This window comes from Sceloporus occidentalis, unplaced genomic scaffold, assembly GCF_023333645.1.
Source record: "Sceloporus occidentalis isolate IW3139 unplaced genomic scaffold, rSceOcc1.0.p SCAF_4, whole genome shotgun sequence".
Classification (NCBI taxonomy): domain Eukaryota; kingdom Metazoa; phylum Chordata; class Lepidosauria; order Squamata; family Phrynosomatidae; genus Sceloporus; species Sceloporus occidentalis.
In genome coordinates, this window is record NW_028316984.1 from 36,707,622 (window position 1) to 36,732,279 (window position 24,658).

At 40.9% G+C, this 24,658-nt stretch overlaps 1 protein-coding gene across 1 annotated transcript in view; it reads left to right on the forward strand.

Moving 5' to 3' along the window:
• LOC149313746 (dynein axonemal heavy chain 11-like) overlaps positions 1–2,325 on the forward strand; it is a 62,843-nt gene extending 60,518 nt beyond the window's left edge. Inside the window, exon 25 of the mRNA XM_089523028.1 lies at positions 2,033–2,325. Coding sequence (XP_089379154.1) covers positions 2,033–2,122 — 90 coding nt within the window. The 3' untranslated portion in view covers positions 2,123–2,325. The remainder of the gene's footprint in view (positions 1–2,032) is intronic.
• Positions 2,326–24,658: the final 22,333 nt, after the last annotated feature.

Genomic DNA, 24,658 nt, shown 5'->3' on the forward strand with positions numbered 1-24,658 from the left:
ACTTCTCCGAACCTCCATCATTATTTTTAATCCTAAAACAACCTTTAACTGCCATGCCTGATTAAAAACACTATGAGGTTCAAATGCTTGTGTAGTGTTATTTTGCACCTTCTGGTAGGTCTAATACAGGTATCACTGCAGTGTGTTTTGTAGGACTTTTATCACACCAGCCTGCTGTCCTGTCATAGTTGTGCTCATTTGAGAATGGAAACCTACTGGCTTGGCATCATTTCTTATTATACTTTCCCCCATGATAGTGCTTTGGCAATCCATGGTCATGTGATCTATTTTCCACATTGCCAAACACCAGCTTCCAGGAGGAAGGTTGGGAATGATCACAGCTGCCAACTGCTTCTGGAAGCCAGCTGCTGTATGAATGTGCACATAGCAGCTGGCTTCGGGAAGTTGTTGGGTGCTGTAATTGCTTCTCTGTCCCCTTCCCAAAGCGTGGGGCTTCTCTGTGCCACCAGCCCCGTGAAATCGCTGTTGAGCTAACCACCTCCAGAGACTGGCTACAGTGTAAATGTGCACACAACAGCTGGCTTCGGGAAGGTGTTGACAGCCACAGTCGCTTAGAGAGAGGGAGGAGCAGAAGCATACATAATCACAATGCATGACTGCCTGCAAAGTGCAACTGCAACAGAAGGGACCTACGTCACATGAAGGCAATAATGGAATAGTAGTGAGATTGAGGGATATTGCCCAGCAATGAAATGGTGCATTACAGTAACAAATGGAATGCAAGGTAACAGCAGGATGAACATGGTATTGTGTGATAAGTACCACCTAAACACAGTTTTATCCTGTTAAAATTCCACTTTTCTAGCTTCATGTGATAAAGTCCTTAAATTCCAAACATTGGTTTTAATAGGTAATATTTCAAATAGCTTAAAACTGGCATATCTGAAGGATTACTTTTTCCCCTCTTGGTGAACCCTTGTGCGGTTAGGTGTGTGGAGACTGGGCTTTTTCTGTGATAGTGGTCCACTAATGGGACAGCCTCACTAGAACATGATGTTATTTACATTAAGGGCCTTATCTCATTGCAAAACAAAGGAGAAAGGGAGTGAGATAGAAGCAACTTTTTGCTTACCTTCCCACATGCACATGAAGCACTTCTGCTCTACTGCCAAGGGAGACTATTATGAACTATTGTCCTGCTGGAAAACTCCATTTACCACAGGCTCCATCTGGAGGGAGAATGGAAGTATTACGACATCATGGGGTAAGGTACAGTAAGCAAAAAGCTATTTACATCTTGTTCCCTCTTGTCTTTCTTTGGCAATGTGATAAGGCCCTAAGTCAATGCTAATGTAAGGAATGTGTTAAATTTGTTTTATTTTCCCAATGCTTGCTCATTGGCATGTTTTTGTACCTTTTGATGAAAGACTCTTTCTCAATCTGATTTTTCCACTTGTATTTGGGATATTTAAAAATATTTATTTATTTTCTGTTTCAGCCAGAAAGACTCTCAGAGAGGCTTACAGATAGTTAATTAGACATTTCCCTGCCCTCAGGCTTACAATCTAAAAAAGACATGACACAAAATGGAAGTGGGGAAGGGGAATAAATCCAGCGGTTCTTCTCTCCCGCTGAGGCCGGATGATGTCAGATGGCAAAGAGGGAGGGCTCATATTCTTACTTTAGAAAATGACCAAGCTTCTCCAGCTTCAGTGTTGCATCCTTGATTGCCTTTTGAAGTTGCTGATTTTTGAATTTATGACATCAGCAATCTGGATGTCATTGATGCAGCAATTAATAAACAGATTCCCAATGGGTTGGAAGTCTTCAAAGAGCTGAGGATATCCAATTTCAGATGTCATTGGCATCATGTAAAAGTGTTCTAGACGGATTCCATATACACTTTGTAAAACTCTCATGTATACCATGTGCAGAACTTCAGGCTTAACATTTGGAAATAAATCACTTTTGGAAATGTTTTTGGCCTCAGTTCCAGTCAGCAAGAAATTGCGTATATGTACAATAATATCATTTTCACTATGTACAATTATCCATTTTGTGCTTGGGGAAGGCCTCTCTCTCATCCCTTTTTCAGCCAGCAGTCGGTCCTGCCCAGCACACAGTGGCAACAGAAGATGGAAAATGGAAAGACCAAATATAAGTATTTTAAATAAACATAGAAACACTATGTCCTAAGTGTACACACTTACTGTTTGATATCCATCTCTGTTTTACAGAGTTTTGCTAGTTTTTGAAATGCACAAAATGCTGCAAATGGAGGATAGGGGGAGAAGTGTGCACATCCATGGAAATAATGACTATTATATTACCTTCAAAACTCTGTGATGGGGAGTATGGGACTGTCATCTCTGTCAAGGACTGGCCCAAGGAAGCTTGCTGTCTGAAGCAGAACAGCAAATGACACCCCTCACCTACCTAATTCAGATCATATGAAACCCTAAAACAGCCTATTTGTTTTGCCACATGAGTCAGAAAATTCCACAAGCACATCTCCTGATTCTTAATCTTAACATAACAAATACCATCCTTGTGCCATCTTCTGATGTCACCCCAAATCTGCTGCTTGAGGCAGTGACCTCACTGTGCCAAATGCTAGGGCTGGCCATACTTTGTGTTCTGCCCTTACTAGACAAACATTTGTGATCATTTGCTAGAGATGTCACTGACAGTAAGCAAGAGTCCTCCTTTTTAACAGACAGAATTCATAGAATAGCACACAAAGGGATTTCTTATTGACAAATCCAGCATGAATAGATTGTGATATAGTTGGGGTTTAAAGACAATAATAAAACTCCAAATAGAATTACGGCTTTTGGAATGTATAGTAGATGTAAACCCAGATGACCTATGCCTTGCCCCCAATACCCATTTAGTAATTACTACTCTTTTTCTTGTAAAGCAGATGGCTCTTTAACCAAAATGAGATACAGAGTAAAAGTGAAAAGGTCATGGTTCAGCCTTGAAAGAGGAGGAGCAGAAATTTGAATCATTTTGTATTTTGTATGTGTGTGTGTATTAATCTTCATTGATTAAAATATCACCTTTATTCACTATAGTGTCCCAGTCTTTCTTTATGATGGATACAACAGCAGGAGAGCAAACTGTTGGAATTGAGATACTTTGTGCAAATTGAAAAGAGATTTTTTGCCCTAATTTCACACAATGGTAGAAACCTCCTTTAAATCACATTTTCCTAACCAGCTCCTAGAATAGCTCTTGTTGTTAGATTCTAAGGAGTCTATTGTAGCTTTTAAGCTAAAGCACTCAGTAGGGGATGTGTAGAGTTGCACCGCCCCTTTGGAACACCAGAAGAATGGCGCCTGATGGCAAGTACGTACAATCATAGCAGATAAAAATGGATCAGACTGAAACAGGTTATTCCAAGCCCACTATATGCCAATATTCTGTTGTATCACAGTGGATCTACCACATACTTTGTGTGGCCTATTTTTACAAGTGTTGAGATTTCCATGGTTTTCCTCAAACACACAGCCAAGATGTTGTGAGTTCTTGCAGTGTTTTTGTCAATCGTGAAATAAGTAGCATTCTTCTGAAAAGGTTGTATTTGGCAGAACCTTCTTGGATTACTGGCATAGAACTAAAAACAAACCATCCCGGTTGCAATCTTGTAACCATTTACCTAGGAGTAAGTTCCATTGAACTGAGTGAATTTTAATAAATAATAATAATAATAAAGTTTATATTTCCCACCTCTCCCAAGGATCGAGGCGGGATTACATCAGTAAAATAATACAAAATACGATCAATAAAACACTAATACTGAATTAACTGACATTCCAATTAGTTCTCTAAAATAACGATTCATCAATAGCCAAAAATCATAGGAGTGGAGCAATCGTCATAACCTTTTATATGGAGTCCAGTGGATAAGTCCACCGGAAGAGATCCATTTTGAGTTCCTTCTTAAAGGCCTCTAAGGTAGTGATAAGATGGATCTCTTCCGGTAGGCTATTCCATAATTTTGGAACCACAGCAGTGAACACCTTATGGGAAGTTGTCATTAACCTAGTGTTATGATGTTCCAATAAATACTTCTCAGATGTTCTAAGTGTGCGGGACGGATTGTGTAGGGAGAGGGGTTCCCGCAAGTAACTCAGGCCCAAGCTATGTGGGGCTTTAAAGGTAATAACCAACACTTTATACTGCGCCCAGAAGCTAATTGGCAGCCAGTGAAGAGATTTCAACACTGGCGTTATATGGTCAAATCTAGATGTACCGGTGATCAATCTGGCTGCCGCATTTTGAACTAATTGAAGCTTCCGAACTTGGTATAAGGCTAGCCCTAAGTAGAGCGCATTACAGAAATTTAAAAGAGAGATTACAGTGCATGTACCACTGCTTCACAGTTCGTTCGGTCCAGATAGGGATGCAGTTGGCGTATCAACCGAAGTTGATATCAGGCACTCCTGGCCGTTGCATCTATTTGACATGACAACTGCAATGACTGAACCTCATCCTTTCAGGGAAGTGTGACCCCGTCCAGGACTGGTTGACAAAACTCCATCCCTGGCCTTAGGGTACCTATCGCAAGTACCTCCGTTTTCTCTGGATTCAGCCTGAGTTTGTTTGCCCTCATCCAGCCCATTATTGACCCAAGGCAGGCATCCAGAGGAGAGATGCCAACCCTAGTCACTGCAACAGTCGGAGACATAGAGAAATAGATTTGGGTGTCATCATCCTTTTGACACTGTACCCCCATTTTACTGCTGAGTAGACATGTGTAGCACTTCACTGACACACTTCTGTGTAATTGGTAAAATTGCTAATTTAGATAACAGTTTGTTTTTCTTTGGATTGGATGGTCCAAACTCCCATCATTCTGTTTCTCAGTTAATCAGTGAAGCTGAGTTTCTCACTCTTCTAAAGCAGAAAATATTTTACAAAAACTGTGATTTGCAAACAGGGCCAAACTAGAAATTACAGTTCACTGGTTTAGAGTTATAGTTTGCCGCTCCAGACAAAATGATGAACTATATAAAAACGCATGGGGGAATGCACTGATGAGGAAGGAAGAAAAGGAAATACACAAGCTTTGGAGTCATTCATGTATCATAAAACCAAGTTTTAGCATTACATCTGAACCAAGCTTGTCTCCTAGAGCTAGCTAGGCCCAGCACAAAATGTGCTGCTTCCAATCTCCCACTTCCATATCTGGAACCCCCACCGATATAAAGGGCTGACTGTAGTAGCTACAGCAAGTCGTTTTAGTATCACAGCCAGAAAATTATACAATTATCTCTCCTTGTCTTCCAGTAGTGAAAATACAATAATAATACATTAATAACTAATAAATTGCTGCTTCTTTATGGCATCAAAAATCTGATGCTTGAAGCAGCAACCTTGCTATATCTATATTAAGGCCAGTTTTACTCAAATTATTTTATACACCGATTAATCTAATATCTTTAGGGTTTCCAGATTAAAAACGGGCAAATGGTTCCTGTATTTAGAGAGAATTTAAACACATATTGCTTGTCTCACAGCCAGATAGCAAGCAACACCTGCTGAAATTCCTTGTTTGACACAGTTGTTGAAGGTACAGAAGCCCTCTCTGGTTTCATTATGGCAATTGTAAATGAAATAGAGATGTGCAGTCAACACAAAGCACCACATGACTCTTTGTTATTTTAGGCCACTATCTAATGGTAGCAATATCTTTTAATCTATAGTATTTCTCCTGACCGCTTTTAAAGAACCAGGTGATACTCAAATTCAATTTGCTTTTGCCCTTTCCTCAATAACTTGATCCACCAGAACATGCTACTCCCACCTCCACTTTATTGCTTGATTGATGATTAACATTTTGAACAATAAGACCTCCCATGCTGATGCCGTTTCATGAAATTTTATTTAATATCAGTGAAATTAATACTTAACATCAAATGAAAGTAGTACTTCTTTTAACTGAAACTGAGATTCACATACTTGTTCACAAAGAATTAGTTTGATTTTATGAGTATATCCTACTGCAATCACTTTTGCTTTACTGTTCCTCAAGTAATGCCATAATATTATATTTTCTTTTAATGAACTATCATATTATATTGATTATTTTTATTTTCTCCAGCTATGTCTACTGAAAAGCTCGCCTGCATAATGCTGGCCCAATATAAATTGCATCTCTCCAATTAACAAGGCTATCAATTAAAATTTCAGGCAGGGTACATTCTGATTCATCTAGATTCATGTTAAGTAATTTGGTAGTGAGTAATTTATTTCTCTACAAAATACTAAATAATATGGTCTCTAAAAACAACAAAGGAATGAAGAGCAGAATCCCTCTGAAAGGTCTCCTGCATACAACACTAGGGTTGGTGTTGCCTGGTGCGGTAACTCATGGTGTCACACATACCCCATTGGCCTCCTCCCATACCATGCCATGCAGAATCCTTAGTAATGTTCTTTTGTACTAAAGTTGCTCATAAATTGTAATTCCCATACATCACTGAATGTAATGGTAATAGTTATGTAAATAACTAGCAAAATTAAAATTATGTCTTTTATTTACAATATCATCTGCACAGTCTAAATGTATTTACATGTACAGTCAGCCCTCCAAATCCACAGATTTTTTAATCCAAGGACTGAAAATATCCCAAAAAATAAACCTTGATTTTGCCATTTTATATAAGGGGCACCATTTTACTACGTCACTGTATTTAATAGAACTTGAGCATCCATAGATTTTGGTTTCCACAGTTGGGGGGGGGGGCAGGACCTGGAACCAAACCCCAATGGATACAAAAGACCTACTATACATAGTTTCACGTGGCTAAAGGAAAATTTGTTAAGATATTATGTTTTTAAAGAAAATTTTAAAAGAATGTATACATATTTTTTAAAAAATCGAATACATTTTTTAATTGTTTAAAAAACCCCAACCTTGTGGGCACTCCTTTTTCCTCCCACTGAGCCTTACCCAACTCACACCATCTCTTCAATGTTTTAAAGGACACAGGTGGACAGCACAGCCTGTTTTTGCCCAAAGAAAGATGTTTGGGTGGTGTCCAGATCAGTGGTATCACCTCCCCTTAGGGCAGGGGTCGGCAACCTCCGGCCCCCAGAGGCGCCAGGACCGGCCCCTGCTCACCCCTGCCGCCGATTCTGCCGCGGAGGGCAAAGGAGGAGGAGCGTGGCGCCCATTAGGAGGTCTGGCGCTGCCCTGGAGCCCTCTAACAGGGCTCCAGCGAGTGCACCGGGCCTTCTACATGGGCACCGCCATTTTCTGCTTTAAAAAAGCAGCGAAGTCTCGCGCGATGAGAAAGGTCGCGCGAGACTTCGCCGCCTTTTTAAAGCAGAAGATGGCGGCGCCCATGTAGGAAGCTCAGTGCGCTCGCTGGAGTGCTGTTAGAGGGCTCCAGGGCAGTGCCAGGCCTCCTAATGGGCTCCGCGCTCCTCCTCCTTCGCTCTCCGCCCTCCTGGCCCTGGCCCTCACCCTTCTGGCTCTCCCCTCCTCTCTTCGCCTCCCCCCTATAATGGAGATGGGGGGAAGGAGGAGGAGGAGGAGGCAGAAAGCGAAAGAGAAAAGAAAGAAAGAAAGAAAGAAAGAAAGCGAGCGAGCCAGAGCCACTGCCACGCAAGAGGTTGGTTCCTTGGGGGAAGAGAGTTATTCTCTTTGCAAAATGTCTCAACATGGGCTGGCTTGTTTATTTCTGGTTTGGGACACTGTGTGCATGCATTTCCCCCTGTTCTGCGGCCTTATGGTAGCTGCCACATGCTAACAAAAATTGTTTTTATTATGCTTGCCTCCCTTGGTATTCTCTTTGCAAAATGTCTCCACAATGGGATGCTTGCTCCTTTGTGGTTTAGTAGCTTCCATGTTTGTAACTATTATTATTAATTATTTATTTTTGGGCTTCGGACGAAGGAAGGGACTGAGGAGGAAAGGCCAGGCACACGCCTCCTTCTCCCCGTGGGGCTTCGGTGGAAGCTCCACCCCCGGCATGCGGCTCCACCCCCAGAGGGAGGAAGCTCCGCCCAGAGTGTGGCTCCGCGCCTGGAGGGTGGAAGCTCTGCCCCAGTGTGTGGCTCCGCCCCGGAGGGTGGAAGCTCCACCCTCAGTGTGAGGCCCCACCCCCGGGGGTGGAATCTCCACCCCCCCGGCTCAAAAAGGTTGCCTACCCCTGCCTTAGGGTGTCATTTGGTGTGGACTGCACCCCCAAACTCCTCTAGTGGCGCTCCTGCCTGCATATGCATGATTGAAAGAAAAGGGGTCTGTACAACAACTGCATATTACTACTTACATTAATTTAAAATCATCTTGTGCAAGAGAATGTCCTATTTGTGCTCCAGTTCATCTTTCTGAATTTCCCCCTGAATATGCACATGAATATCCATAATGATAAGGCATGTTATTTAAACTGAGAAAACAGCTAGTGCACTCATCTAAGAGTACATCTACACTGTATAAATAATGCAGTTTGACACCACTTTAACAGCTATGGCTCCATCCTACAGAATCCTGGGATTTATAGTATTGTGAGGCATCAGCACTCTTTGGGAGAGATGACTAAAAACCTTGTAGAACTACAAATTCCATGATTCCATAGGATGGAGCTAAAGCACTTAAAATGGTACAAACTGCATTATTTCTACAGTGGAGATGCACCCTAAGTGTGTGTGTGTGTGTGTGTGGGAAGCATTTCTGTAAAATTGTACTCTGTGACTCTTATTTTTCAAAACAGAACCTTAATAACTTGATTTGAAAAGCAAAGCAAATGAATGAATAATGTTACTCTGTTTAGGTTCTAACCCTGGCAAGTAATGAACGTATTTCCCTCATGCCTTCCATGCGCCTGTTGTTTGAAATCAGCCACCTTCGGGCAGCAACTCCAGCCACTGTCTCAAGAGCTGGCATCCTCTATGTGAATACTCAAGACCTTGGTTGGAGCCCGTGAGTACAAGAAAGACACTTCAGTCCCCCTTCAACAAGCAAGAGACTGTTGGCTGTTGGTTGTCGTGATCCTTTCCTTTATTCCTTTGCCACAAAACCTTAGCAGATACCAAGGGCCCATTGCATTCCCTTCTCCTTTCTTCTTCTTCTTTTGAGTTAGAGTGCTATAGTGCATTGGTGAAATTGTACTTTTGCACCATTACTGGGTGTTTTGGCCTTGTAGAATGCTGTTTCCTTTGATCTAGAGTTTCAGAAAGAACCAAGCCAAAAGAAGAGAGTCATAAAGGAACTCTACCTGTAGCTGGTCAAGGATAAACAATGGGGGAATGATTGGTAGGAGGGAATCCTGTAGCCAGGTACAAGTAGTGTGGAGAAAACCTTGGAAAAATAAAGTGGGTGGCTTGTTTTTGTTTTGGCATGTGGGGAGAGTATGCAAGTGATAATATACATATTTACATATTTACATTCTTAAATATTTATTCATTACGTTTGCTGTTTTTCTCAGCATCTGTTAAGATGCCATATTCATCTAAAAACAAAAATCCTGTCACATTATTGAGAAGCTATAATTAATGAAATTTCAAATGACAGAAAGGGGCTGTACATATGGGACGCTCTGGATGGAGGCCATGGAACCACACGCTGCGGCCTCCGCAGAGAGCCAAAAGAAGTTGCCCCTTTTGCGCTGCACTGTTTGGGTGCTGCTCGAGAGTCGCACCATGATGCCATGTGCTGTACGTCGATAGGGCAGGGTCATGGTGTCCAGCATGCGGACGCTACTCCATGACTCTGCCCACAGGCCAGCACAAAGTGCTGGTCTATAGTCTTTCAAAGTTACTCCTCTGAAACAGAGTATACAAAATTAAACAATAATTTAATGATAGCAATAATAAACTTTTCCAAATTACAGAACTAAGGTGATTCAACAAGGACATGAAGCTGCAAAAACTGAGACCCACAATTAGTTCATGAAATAACCCCTAAAAGCAATCATCTAATTTTCTCATAATCCTCCCTTCTTTCAGTCTTTTCAATAAAAGCAATTCCTTAAGCAAAAAACAACCCCAAAGTATTTTCCCCCCACAGATATGTGACTAGTTGGATTGAAACTCGCAAAGCACAATCTGAAAGAGCAAACCTAACCATCCTCTTTGATAAATATGTGCCTTACTGCTTGGAGCAAGTGCGATGTAACTTAAAAACCATCACTCCAGTTCCAGAGAACAGCATGGTACAGGTAACAAGAACTGCAGTAGGATCTTCCGTCTGCTGCTCCTCTTAAGATGTGATTTTTAGAGTGTTCAAGTATGCAGAGCTGGTGTGAAGGAATTTCATTATAATCACAGCATGTTGCATGTGTGTGTGTGTGTGTGTGTTGTCATTCAAGTAACAAATCAGACTGGGTAAGACCTGGTGCCATTCTCTGCATCAATCTCACAGGCAGGAGTTGGTATTCTACTGCCAAGTTGTTGATTACAACAGTGTAGGGCGTGGACACATTCCTGTCCTGTCCCTCTTTTCTTCCAGTGCTCCTAGAAAACAATACTCTTTAGACACAATTTCTTGCAAGATTGGCTTTCTCTATCCCTTCTCTCATTGAAGGCAGATTTACCCAGTCCTTTTTTCAACTTTGATTTACATTTTTATCCATCAGCTGGATAAATAAGTAACTGCATGTTTCATATATTTGTATGTTAACAACTATTGTGCTCACAGGATGCATAGTCATGCATTTTGTCAATACATACTGTGTTTGTTGATGTGAAAATGCATAATTGCCACTTTTGACCATTGCCAAATGATTTGGGTGAGTTGATTTTGACAATTCAGTTTAATTAAAAAAAATTGTTGTTGTTGTTATATTTATTTGTATCCTGCTCTTTTCCCAGAACTGGGACTCAGAGTGGCTTCACAATATTAAAAAAATACAATTAAAACATAGAAAAGTGATACATGAAAACATAATTAAATTTTTACAATAGTAAAAGAGATTACTTATTAAAAGAATAAAAATACGACTAAAAAGATAGATTTATTTATTTATTTATTTATTTATTTATTTATTTATTTATTTGGAGCTATGCAGTTGACAAGTATCTTTGGAATTTGGAGTTTCCCAATATGGGCCTTCTCAATACTCTCAATAAAAATTATGTATCACAGAATAATCCACCAGCACCACCCAAAAATTGGGTGGTGCTGGTGAATTACTATGAACATACTAAACATTGATAAAAATACTAAGAATACATGTGTTTCTTATTCAGAACTTTCAAGGCCTAGATTGTGCTCCTCAACAGCCAGGTGATTGCCTAACATAGCATAAACAGCTCTTCTCAGTCTGACCACCCAACAGAGATTATATGGCATACTATGGCGATACGGGGCTACTGGGATTAATTTTTTGGGTGGTGCTGGTGTAGCTGTGTTGATCTGTTGCAGCAAAAATCAAAGGGAACTGGGACACCTTGAAAACTAACAGGTTTTATTTGGTATAAATAAAATTTTGTTAGTCTTTAAGATGCCACAAGTGATTTGTGTGACCACACAAGGCTTTTTTCAACTTGCCATGATCAAGTTCAGGGTGCATCCTTGATTAACGGCCATATGGAATTCCTAGTTTATGCAGTCATTGCCTGATATGATCATGAATGAGTCACACCTCACCAATCCTGTAACTAAGCACATTCATAAGGAGGCCAAGAGTTATGTAAACTGGGCCTCAGTGGTTATCCCTATAGATTGAACCATAGCTATCTTTCGTTGATGACATCAGCCTTCCCCAATCTGATGCCCTCTAGATGTTTTGGACCTATTGCCCAGCAGCCCCAGACAGCATGGCCAATAGTTAAGAACACTGGGAATTGTAATTGAGCACATCAGGGAGACATTAGGAATGCTAGATTTTACTGCTGTCAAGAATATAGGGTCAAGGGTGATTACCCACCATGAACTTTGAGTGCAGAAAGTGTGTGTGTGTGTGTGTGTGTGTGAGGGTGTTGCCCTACAGGGCCAGCAGCAAATGGCTCCCCTCTTCCACCTAGGTCGAAGTCCATGGTTCTCAAAGCCAGCTGGACTATTTTCGTCTTTGAGACAGGAAACCACATGTTTACTAAAACCCATCCATGGCAGTTAAAAACGACAGTAACAATATCAAATAACTGACAATATGCCAGCTTTCACCACACCTTAAGTCTGGAGAGAGAGAGAGACAGACAGACAGACAGACAGACAGATAATATTTTCTTCCCATGCACACACACACACACACCTGACTCTGCTGGAAGGATTTCTAATATCGGAAGTTTAACATTGGAGAGAGGGATTGGTGTGTGGCCACGGGTTGAAGAAGGAAGGTTTCAGATCTGGTTCCTGGGAAGACAAGGTGCTGTCACTGTCATGTCTAGAGTCACCGTCCATGTTATCACTGAGGTTGAGGGTGGGGAAATTTAGGCCAAATTTTATTTATCTGGGCAGATACAATATGTAAGAAATCAGTCCTTATCATGGCCCCAAATCATTTTGGTTTTGTGGCATTAATTGTTTAAAAAGTATTTATTAAAAATAAAAACCAAGTTATATGATAGCAAAAGATTCAAGACCATGGAAATAATGTTGCTCCCATTCTTAAATACACCCATTAAAAAATGAAGACTCTTTTTTAAAAAAATGGTAAAAATGTGCCTGGCAGTATATGAATGTTGGTTGATATATAGAATTTTGCCACTTGTGTGATCTGAAGTTATTCCAGCAAACAAAGTAAATGATGGCAGGGGGTTTATGGGGCACATGGAGATTAATGCAGGCTCCTCCTTCCTTGTATTATATTAACAATTCCATCTGCATTTTTGAATGAATGCAGACATTATGCACTTTATGCTGTTTTTTAGATGATTTTTGGAGGGTTTTACAAAAATACTTTAAAGCTTTCTGGATCAAATGATTTTTCTATAAAGGAAAAACAAAAGTCAGAAACGAAAACAAATTGTTGTCACTCATTTAAAAGAGAGAGAATGAGAGAAAATGAGAGAGAGAGAGGAAAAAGCCATCATACTGCAGAACTTAGATGTGGGTCTTTTGAACAGCACAGCTACATTATGTTTGCATATCTTATTTTGATTCATTCACATACTTAAAGCAGCTGCACTCTGAAAGTGGTAAAGAGGACTGAGCTGGGGTTTATTTCTAAAGGACTTTTTTAAAAACATCTTTCTTTAATAATAAAACTTGCTTGTATAGATTCTGCACGAAAAAGAGGATCAGTTTTCAAAAGCAAGGATTGTACAGTAATCTTTTTCTGTGGATGTACGCATGCTTGTGTGTGCACGCTGACTTAAACAAACACAAGGATGGAATAAAAGAAAGCTGAGGAAATAGTAGGAGTGCTCTCCTCTGAACTGGGCAGTAGATAGGTTTCTGAGATGCATCACCTTCAGTGCACTTCTTGTTCTGCCATCATACTGGAATAGGGCCAGTTTTTGCAGCTGTCAACTGCCACACACAAAACTCTACAAGTCTATATAGCCTATAAATTTCAGATGGACCGCACTCATGTCTGGCAAGTTTCCACACAAAACTTGAGCACAGGCTAAGTACTTCCTTCTTTTTTTTAAAAAAATGCTAAAATCCTGTACATGCCTAGTATAACATGAGCCCTATTGAAGATATACTGTTTACATAATTCCATTAATCTCCCAAGCAAGCAAATTAATACTCAAGATTTGACAACAAAGGTTTATAGTATATATGGAATATCAGATGCCAGATATCCAAACTGGATTCTGAAAAGGAAGAGACATTACCAATCATATTGCAATTACACATTGGCAAGCACATACTTGCAGTATGCACACACATCAGAATAAATTTAACTGACACTTTGTAGATTATAGCAAACCCTTTGGTTGTGTACATCATGAACAACTGTTAACCACACTTGGAATGGATGTGCCAAAACATTTGATTTTCCTGATGTGTAACCTATACTCTGGACAAGAGTCCTTTGTCAGGATGAAATATGGAGAATCGGAACAGATTCCAATTAGCCAAGGAGTCAAACAAGGCTGCATTTTATCAACCTATCTGTTTAATTTATACACAGAATATATCATATGGGAAAGGATAAGGCTTGGAAAAAGAAAGTGAAAATTAGAGGAAGAAACACTCAACAGTTTAAAATAGGCAAGGGACAACATATTACTAACAGAATTCAGTTGGACTTGGAATGATTCACTGTAATTAAGCAAGAAGTTCAAGGATTACGGTTGAATATTAAGAAAAGATCACTACAGATTACTGTTTACATAACTTTGAGGCTGGTGATGAAATCAGAAATAGTGAAAGACTAAGACTTGGTAGGACAGCTATGGAGGAACTAGATCAGATTATCAAGTGTGAAGATTTATCGTTAAATTTCAAAGTCAGAATAATCCAGGCGAAAACAGGAAGATCACATTAAAGGAGGATTGATTCATCCAATCCTGTTGAGGCCAAGAGTTTGCAAGACCTGAGCAGGACTGTTGTTGATGGGGGCTTTTGGCATTCTCTCATTCATAAGTCAAAACCAATTTGACAGCAAATAACAATAGCAACAACAACAACTGTATGTATGTTTAGGAACAGAATATCCAAATATACCACAGTATACTTTCCAAAAGCATGCCTAACATTCCCTTTTCAGTGTTCCTTAATATTTTGACCTCTATATATATTGGATTACATCCCCTGGAAGCAGAGTACCTGGAGGGTGCCAAGCTGGGAAAGTGACTGAGAGAACTCCTCCCCCCCACCCCACCACATTAATTCAGTAACAAAGATTGCATCTCTTGTACCTGCTCTGTGCTGTAGTACAGCCACAAACACATTGCTTACCTCTATTAATCTATCAGTGGTCAAGTACAGCTTTCTAATAAATCCCAAAACACCCCTGCAGTAACGTCACTAAGAAGGTGCAGGCTGTACTGGTGACACCTCAGAAGAGGGTGACATCTGGTTGTCAGCTCACCCCTTGCAGGCACTTTTTTGCCTGGGTAGACAGCTGTTGCCCTGGCTGCGTGGCCATTTCCATGACTTATGCAGCCGTGTGGCCATTTCCGTAGGTCTTGGGGAGGTCTCCAGCCCAGGTGGGTATCAGGTGACTGTTTCCCTGGCTCGTGTGGCCATTTTCATGTGACCCTGGCCCCAAAAGTCCCACCGGAAGTCCTGCCCAGAAGCCCCCCCCTCAGAAGTCCTGCCTCTCCACACCCCAGGTGGGGATGCCACTGCACCCCTGCTTTAGTTGCAACTGCTGGCTCTGTGAGATATCATTCCTTGCTGGCTTAAGAAGGAACCAGGGGATTGACCTGTCTTTCTTGATTTGCTTTGTGCAGTTGCCCCAGATGCACACCTTCCAGGTGTCCCAAATTGGAAAGGACAATCCTAATTAATCTTCAGTCATCCCACTTGTTCAGCTGCTTTTAAAATGCTCTGTTTCCCCTTGCTTTTCCCACTCCCACTCCTTCCTCAGTTTACTTAAACTGCTGCAAACTGAGTTCAAAGTATCAAATTACTCAATTCATTCAGTGTCGGGGTGGGAGAGAGACATGAGAGGAAGGGTGGAGTCTTGTCCTTTCCAGTTGGCTCAGGTAAAAGCAAACTGCTTCAGCCTCATAGCTTGTGTGTTCTTCCTCATTAATAACTTTTGCCTTGTTGACCATACTCTGCCACAGCTGAACCACACATGTCCCAGTTTTCATCTGTGAAATGTTGGAGGATATGCACAGGTTAGAAAAATGGAGACTGGCTGTAGTTCAACCTGGAGAATTAAACTGTTCTCTCACTTCTCTTTAAGGCAGTATTTTTCTTGTCTATGACTTATTTTGCAAGGTAAAAGTCTTTGTCTTTTTTCTAGTTAGCACTTGTGTAGTGATGCAGTTATCATTAATTCACCATGGTGGTGTGAGACCAAATTATCATTTTAAGAGGATTATTTTATCTGAAAAGTAGGAGCTATAGAACTGGAATAATAATAATAATTATTGTAATACCAGTAACAACAACAATAGATGTCTTTTATCATTCCCTCTCTTTTTACTGCAGACTTTGTGTTCATTATTGGATTGTCTCCTGACCCCAGAGAACACTCCCCCAGATTCTTCTCGTGAACTCTATGAAATATATTTTGCATTTGCCTGTGTATGGGCTTTTGGTGGTGCTTTATTCCAAGATCAGGTAAATTTCTGGTTTCAAGGAAAGATACAGTATTTTGGTATTCTCTCTAGATTTGGCAACAAGAGTCTCATACATTTTCAAGAAGAAAAAAAGAAGGGAGACAAATTAAGCATGGGATGTGTTTATCTTAACTGCAAAATGTTGGTGAGTAAGAAAGAGCTCCCCCCCCCCCCCCAGTAGTTCAGTCCTGTACCTAACTCAGTGGAGGTTTCCAAAAAATATGTCTCAGGCAGTGACCTTAAGGCCTTGATAGGTACCCTTTTTCTGGCAGTCTATAGTTTTCATTTCTTAAATTTCAGTTTGCATAGGCCACTTGAAATAATTTTTTGGGACCCAAAATCACAGGGCTCCTAATATCTAATACCAAAACCTGAGCCAGTCAGCCTGTCTGCCACACTAGCTCTTGATCTTTGAGGGTTCTGAAGAAAAAATAGGAGAAGATTGTAATAATTTTTACCTGCAAGGTCACAGGATGATCCAGTAGGCAAGTACTTTGGTTAGCAGGGCTGGGAAATCCATTGAGCCCTCTCTTTCCTCTCATAGCATACCAATGTATACCATTGTTCTTCCATACTTGCTAATTAGAACTGGGTATAATGGCAGTCTTTTCACTTTAACACCACCTTATGAAATGCTACTTTGGCAACACTATCTCATCTTGAATGGATTTAGGTCACTGGTAAGTTGGAAAGGTCTATTAAATCCATATTTCATAAACCAATGCAATAAAAGGCATGCATTATAATTCATCTAGTTTAGTGACTGTAGTTTTCTTACAAACAGTCCTCTAAGAGTGATTATGCTGTACATTTGTTATTCTTGTGTGTGTTAAATATTTTTTTAAAAAGATCTCAAAAAGCTTTTTACACAAATACAGTTGAACAAGAAACCTTTATAGCCAGTTTCCCTGGATTGTCACGCATTTGTATGGTCTCTGGTGTCATCCAAAGCATACAATTTTAAAATAATTTAAGGCCTTAATATTTACATTGGCAAAGAACCAAAATTATTAAGGTTAATATGTTTATTATCATATGGTTTCTTGAATTGTTTCTTGTAGCTGAGCTCAGTTCAGATAAAGATGGGAGCAGCCCTCCAAATACTGAAGTTTCCAAAACCATGGGCTTGCCATTCCCACATGTTCAAAGTAAGACAAATGCATCTTTCAGTACTTTAATTTTTGGCTTTGCTTTGTTCTGTTTTCCAGCTAATTGATTATCGCATGGAGTTTAGTAGATGGTGGATCAAAGAAATGCGAACAATAAAATTTCCTTCCCAAGGGACAGTTTTTGATTACTTCATTGACCCTGATACAAAAAAATTTACTTTGTGGAGTGAGAAAATTCCAGGCATTGAAATGGAACCAGATGTCCCTCTCCAGGTAGGACAATCCACTGCAATTAGTAATAAGAGAAGCAGCAGATTTCTGGATAATTATGACTGGATTAGGCAGAACATAAAGTGCATAACAAGTTGAAGTTCAAGTGTTGCTAATTATCCAAGCAGTGTCACAATACAAAGAATACTGTGCCAGTTGAAATTGCATTGCTCTCATGATGCGAAATTTGCCAAAGTAATTTCTCTTTATTCAACATTATTGGGTTTTGAATGGCATCAGAATTCAGAAATGTACTGAAGGTATTATAAGCATAATAATATTGTGTCCATGTATATTTTAATATTGGACCAAGTTTAGGAGTTTGGGTAGGCATGTGGAATATTGGTTGCCTCATCCTCCACTAGCAAAGGTTCCTTTTGTTCAGAATAGCTGAGGATTTCATTTAGTTCATTATTTGATAAGAGCATTCCAAAATTTATATATTTCTTTGTAAATTCAATAGGAAACAATTGAGATTTTGTTTTTAAAAAGTGTAAAAATTGGAAGAAGCAATAATGACACATTCTTTGTGTGATCAACCATGTTTGTGGTGCTGATTTAAGGTTGCACCATCCTTTTTCTGACAGGATCATCATCTTTAATAACCACATGATAGACAGGTTTAAACTCATGTTCATACAGGGAATGACTATAGCTCTTAAATTTGGGCATTCCGAATTCTGGTTAATTTGCCTAGTGAAAATGGTTGACAATTTCCTCCAGTTAATTTTTTTCAACAAGAACAGAGTTTAAAACATTCAGATGTGGATGGGTGGGGAGACACAGAACTTAGAGAAGCTGTTCCCAGAAGACTGAGTTTCTCTGCTCCTGAAAAAGCAGGCATATGGCTTGGAATGCTTCTTGGTACTTGGCAATCTGTCACTTGAGGCTCAGGTGGGACTTTATCACTTGAGGCTTAAAAAGTGGAATTAGAGCAGGATAGTAATATCTGTGGTTGTGTCTTATCACATGACCATGTGTCTGTCCAGTAGCTGGTGTGTAGTCCATCCATTGCTGGAGTGTTCCTTCTCATTGACAGGCAGAACCCATCAATGTTGCCCAATCGTGCTGCTTTTTATACTGTTGATTCACATTTAATAAGTTCCTCCTGAAGCATTTCCAATGTACAGTCAATCATATCATGTGAGTGGAGGCACATGATTATTTTCCTCTCCTCTTCACTATTCCCAATCAGACTGTTATTCTTTTTCTTTTTTAAAATTTTCTTTTCTTTTCTTTATTTTATTTAATGTAATGCCATGCTTGCACAATAAAAATAAATAAAAATAAATACAGACTAAAGGCATGCTAGGAAAGGGATAGAGCATGGAGGTGGGGATGTGGCTGGGACAGAAGCAGCATGATGGTGATTTGGAAGAGTTTTGCAATAATAACTGTCCTCAACCCAGTATGTTTGCATTTCCTAGACTATAGTGACTGTGGTGCCTTACGAGCCTGGCATGAAAACATCCTTGGTCTCAGCAGCTAGGAATGCCTTTTACTAAATTCAACGGGCACATCAGGTACAAGTGTTCGTGAGCAGAGATAATTCTGCCACAATGGTTCTCACTTTGATAAGCTCCCAAGTGCATTGCTGTAATTCATTAAATCATTTTAACTATTATTTTAATAGTTTAATTTTTTAATAATTACTATTTATTTCATTGTTTTGACTATATTTGTAAACAATCTGTCCCTGATGTGCCTATGAATGTATAGAGGTTTTAAGATGTTTTAGATAGATAGATAGATAGATAGATAGATAGATAGATAGATAGAACCAACCCCTGGCTTCTGTTATTGCAAGGCCATTACTGGAATCAATGCAATGTGAACAGGGGCATGTTCTTACCTCCTGTCCTCTCATTCTAGTTCCTGCTCAGCCTGTATCATCTCTGTTATCACACCTCCTATTGCCCATCAGCTTCTCCATGTATCTGATACATGGAGTGGCAAAGAATAGATACGTCTGTTGTTGCTACCAGATCATTGAGAAGTCTAAAACAATATGTAGGAGCTAAGGAACGTATTACAGACCACAGGTGTCTGATTTTTCACAGAGATACTACCCACCACTCTACAGCCATTTTCAGAGCAGTCTCTCTCTCTCCCAATCTCTCTCTGCATTTTTATTATTTATTGTAAAATTGTTGTTAGAAAAAAATTACACCCTGCTCATCTGAAAAGAAACCAGAGTGGTTTACAACAACAAAATCCAGACATATGATTACAATAAATTTATAACTACATCAAAGCAACAATATAAAAACAATAATAAAAATAGAAATGGCAGCATAAAAGAGCAAATTAATCAGCCATATAATCTCACCCCATCCCAAAAGCAACAACAGATTTTAAAACAACAACAACCAAGACAATAGCAAGCGAAAAACCAAAGCAACTATCACCCCATGACAAAGACATCTCTTAAAAGCCATATTGTTATTTACTGTCTCGGGGATAAAGCAAGATGTTCATTCTGAAATGCAGGGCAAGATCTCTGTCTGTCTTTCTCAGCCACCCACCCACTCTATTCTATATACAGAAGTCAACTAGACTGGGAGTCAGTTCTTATGCCAATGCTGTCTGCTTCTACTGCTGAAAGGATATAGGGCAGTCCATATGGTATGCATACAGATCTATCCCCTGGTGCTTTGTTTCTTCCCCTCTACAAATATTAGCATTTTGTGGGATGGGGAATTTTGAATGCACACCCACCAATGAGCTGAAGGCCTCTGTTGAAAGGAGAAGAAGGAAAAAGCTGGACTGTTTTTTCTTCCACCAAGGACACCGTTGTTGGTGCTTTGTGAGCTACTAGATAAAACTAAGATATTTAAATGTAGTATCAGCTTTCTTTCCTCAGCTAGTTAAAAGCACAAGTTCAACACAATAATCGCTTTGTCAAAGACAGGTCAGTATGCTGCCTGGAGAAAGAGTTTCTATGTATGGGTGCTGTGGTAATTAGGGTTAGGAAACGGTGGTTAAGGAGCTGGTAAATGAAAACTCCATTAAGAACCGGAGCAAGTAGTGTATTATTTTAAGCCTTTTGGCCTCATAGCATAACCCAGTTTGACTTTGATCTAATTTCTGTCAGTTGAAATGGGTATGAGAAGACAACTGCTTGGTCCTGTTGTGTGGAGGATCAAAGAGGACTATATCAACAATAATTTTTTAATATCTGATTTTTACAGTTTTATAGTATGCATGTTTTTTGTTTTATTTTGTTTTACTTTGTCTCTGGTCTATTGCCTGGAGTCAGCGGTGTCTGTTTGGTTCAATTTCCCTGGGGCAGACAATCTGATGTCAATTTCAATGTGAACTTTAAAATGAATTGAATCCTACAATCCAGGTGGCTGTCAGGTAAAATCCACTTTTCCATTTGAGGCGTATACAATAAAGGAGGTGATGGCAATAATGATGAAGAAGATGATTTTTATTTATGGACTTTATCACACGTGGGGAAAATTGGGAGTTTAAACAGGCATTATCCAACAATATTTGTGCGATCGTGGTGAAGATTTTTACATGCATCATAATTAAAGATGGCTTATCCCAGGTATCACCAGGGAATAACCAGCAACAAATCATTCATGGGGAAATCCTGTGAATGATTTGTTGCTGGTTATTCCTGGGAGAAGTCATCTTTAATTAGGATGGTATGTGAAAACTTTGACTGTGATCACACAAATAGCACTGGATAATGCCCATTTAAACCCACAATTTCCCCCATGTGATCAAGTCCTATATCACACATTTCTCCCAATAATGAAATTCAAGATGACTAACAACATATTTAAAACCAATATAAATTAAGAATGATGCAAAAATTCAATAAAATATAAATATAAACGTTATTTTTAAAACAATTTAATAATGATTATCCTCTTACATGCATTTTGAACCATTGTGTTTAAAGTAATAGACATCTAGAGTAAGAGGTAAGAAATCTGCAGAGTTTCAGATGGATAAATGCATCAATTAATGTGGAAGGAGAGCCCTTAAAAATTGCTTTGTAAAAGAGTGATTTCTCTACTCCTCTGTTGTTTTAGGGGAGATGTGAGGGGAGTTTGGTTTGAAAATGTCACATTCCATAGATGTGCTTCTAGGAAGGAAAATGCAGAATTTCAAAAGCATAATTGCAGATGCTAGGGCATTATAGTGCTTAAGTACAAACGGAGGCCCAGTACAGACCGTTGCTTTGCGCCAGTCTGGGACCAATTTTAGGGTTTTGTATGGCTGGGTGTCTGCATGTGCCCAGCCCTACAATCGCTGCGGGGGCTCCCATGGTTGCTTTTGGGAAAAGTTTGCTTTAGAGTTGGGCCCCATTCCCACTGGGCTATAAAGCGAATCAAGAATCGGATTATAGGAACATTGTTCCCATTTGAACTCGCTCCTAGTTTAAGGAAAATCGTTCCCATTTGAATTCGCGTTCGATCCTACTTTGATCGATTTCTTTAGCGAAAACCCAAATCAGTGGTGGATAACCCGGGTTATCCTGACACCACTTTTCCAGCGGTCCTTTTGCCAGGGACCATGTCCAATACGGGGTCAATTAATGGGAACGTTGGATGTCCAATTCGAGTATTTTGGGACAGGAGGGCCAATGTTAAAGGGGCTGGTCTGGAGGTGTCCCCTGCTTTGTTCTCTTTCCTGGCATTCCCAGAGTCATTTTCCTGTTCGCGTAGCCTTTCCATGGTGGTGTGGGAAGCAGTTGTGTGTGTAGCAGGTCCGTAGCTAGGCTGGGGCAAGGGGGCCCCAAAGAGAGGGAGACAGAGAGACTTAGGCTGTATCTACACTGGAGAAATCACCCAGTTTGACACCGCTTTCACTCTTTCCTGGCTCTAGGCTATGGAATTCTGGGAGTTGGGTCCACAACAAACTCCAACTCCCAGAATGCCATAGCCTTGAGCCAGGATGCTTAAAAGCAGTGCCAAACCAGGTGATTTCTCCAGTGTAGATGCAGCTTCAGTCTCTTTCTCTCTCTCTCTCTCTCTCTGGTGCGCACGCATCTGTATGTTCCCCTGCCCCTCCTGCCCGGGAGTTGGAGTTTGTTGTGGGACTGGGCGCACACACACACACACACACACACACACACTAGAAGACCTTTGGATCTGAATTGGATCCCCTCTTATTCTTCCTCCTCCTCTTCTTCCTCCCCTCTTCCTCCTCCTCTTCCTCCTCCCCTCTTTTTCCTCCTCTTCCTCCTCCTCCTCTTCCACTCTGGGCCCAACAACATATTCCAACTCCCAGAATTCCATAGCCTGGAGCCAGAAAAGAGTGAAAGAGGTGCCAAGAGTGTGGATGCAGCCTCTCTCTCTCTGGTGTATGCGCGCTCCCCTGCCCCGAGTCCTGGGAGTTGGGGTTTGTTGCTGGCCAGCTGGGCCCTTCTTATTTCTTTTTCTCCTCCTCCTCCTCCTCTTCTTTCTCCTCTTCTTTATTTCCTCTTCCTCCTCCTCTTCTTCCTCCCCTCTTCTTCCTCCTTTTCTTCTTCCTTCTCCTCCTCCTCTTCTTTCTCTCCTCTTTCTCCTATTCTCCTCCTCCTCCTCCTCCTCCCTTCTCCTCCCCCTTCCTCCTCTTCTGTTGTTGTTATTGTTATTGTGTGCCTTCAACTCCTTTCGGACTTATGGCGACCCTGCAGAGTTTCCATGGCAAGTTTCTTCAAGGGGAGATTGCCTTTACCTTCCCCTGCAAGGCTGAGAGAGTGTGTCTTGCCCAAGGTCTCCCAGTGGGTTTAATGTCCAGTCTGTCCCCTCCAATTCTCTAGCCACCAAGCCAGATGCCTCTTCTTCCCCATTCTTCTTCTTCTTCTTCTTCCTTCTCCTCTTCCTCCTCTTCTTCTTCCCCTCTTCCAGTCACAATGAGGCCTAGCTGCCCAAACGCTCAGGCGCTTCAGTGATCCATTGACCGCTAAAACCCCCCACAGAAAAACAGGTTTGAAAGACACAAATGGGAACAGGGAACAAAAACAGCCTGCGTCAAAATGCATCAAAGCAACTGACATCACTGTGACATCTAATCGCCTAAGTGCTTGATTGACAGCTTAAAAAGGGGAAAAAATTGTTCCAGACAGGCAATGGGAACAGGCAACAAAAAAGTCAGTATCAATGCAATGGAGAAACATCAATGTGAACGAGAACATGGGTCAAGAAAAACCGAGTCCGTTTGCTCCCTTTTGTAATGGGAACGATTGACGTGATTCGAATACAACTCGGGAACTTGATCCGAGACACACTTGCAGCAAGATTTGTCGCTTTATAGCCCAGTGGGAATGGGGCCTTGGGTGCTAGAGAGAAGTTTATTTTGCTTCAGGGTGCTCCAAATCTGGTCTGAGGTAGTCTGATTTGGCTTAAGATCCAGGATACATTTAAATCTAATGTAATTCCTTAGTGGTTGTGTAAGAAGTCATTACACTGAAGTTTATCACACGAGCCCTAAAACGGGCCTGTTGCGTTGAAAAACGGTGATCGCACGGGCGCGCACAGAAGGGGATGGGGCTAAGAATGGGAGTTTACCACACACTGGAATGCCACCACTGCCGCCGGGCGTTCCAGTCGTGTCCTACATCCATTCCAGAGGGCTTGATTTCTGAGAACACTTTGGAACAGTTCTCAGAAATCAAGCCACCTGGAACGGATGTAGGGTGCGATTGGAATGCCCGGCGGCAGTGGCGGCATTCCAATGTGTGGTAAACTCCAGTTCTTAGCCCCATCCCTTTCCGTGCACGCCCGTGCACGCTCCCATTTTGGAATGCAACAGGCCCGTTTTAGGGCCCATGCGATAAACTTCACTGATTGTCATAGCCAGAATCAGGTACTAGTTGTAAAAAGAAAAGAAAAGGAACAATCAAAAGAGGTCTTTGAGTGGATAGAGAAACTGTGGCTCTCTGCACAGGCAATGCATGGCCCAAAGCCCAGTTCTGGTGTGTGCAGACTGGATGACATCTGGCCCACTCAGCACCAGAATTGGGTTTTACTACTCTTACCATGGTTTTTTTAAAGTCTTGTTTCTCCTCTGTTTCTATCTCTTCATTCAGATGCCCAGAGCCTGTTTGTAATGTCTCCCACTGAGTCACTTGGGGCATCTGCTGTTGCTGCCAGTTGGTCAGAATAATGTGCTCTGCCATGCGAATGTCGCTGGCCACCTCACTCTGAACTCAGAGGAATGTGACTTGTGGT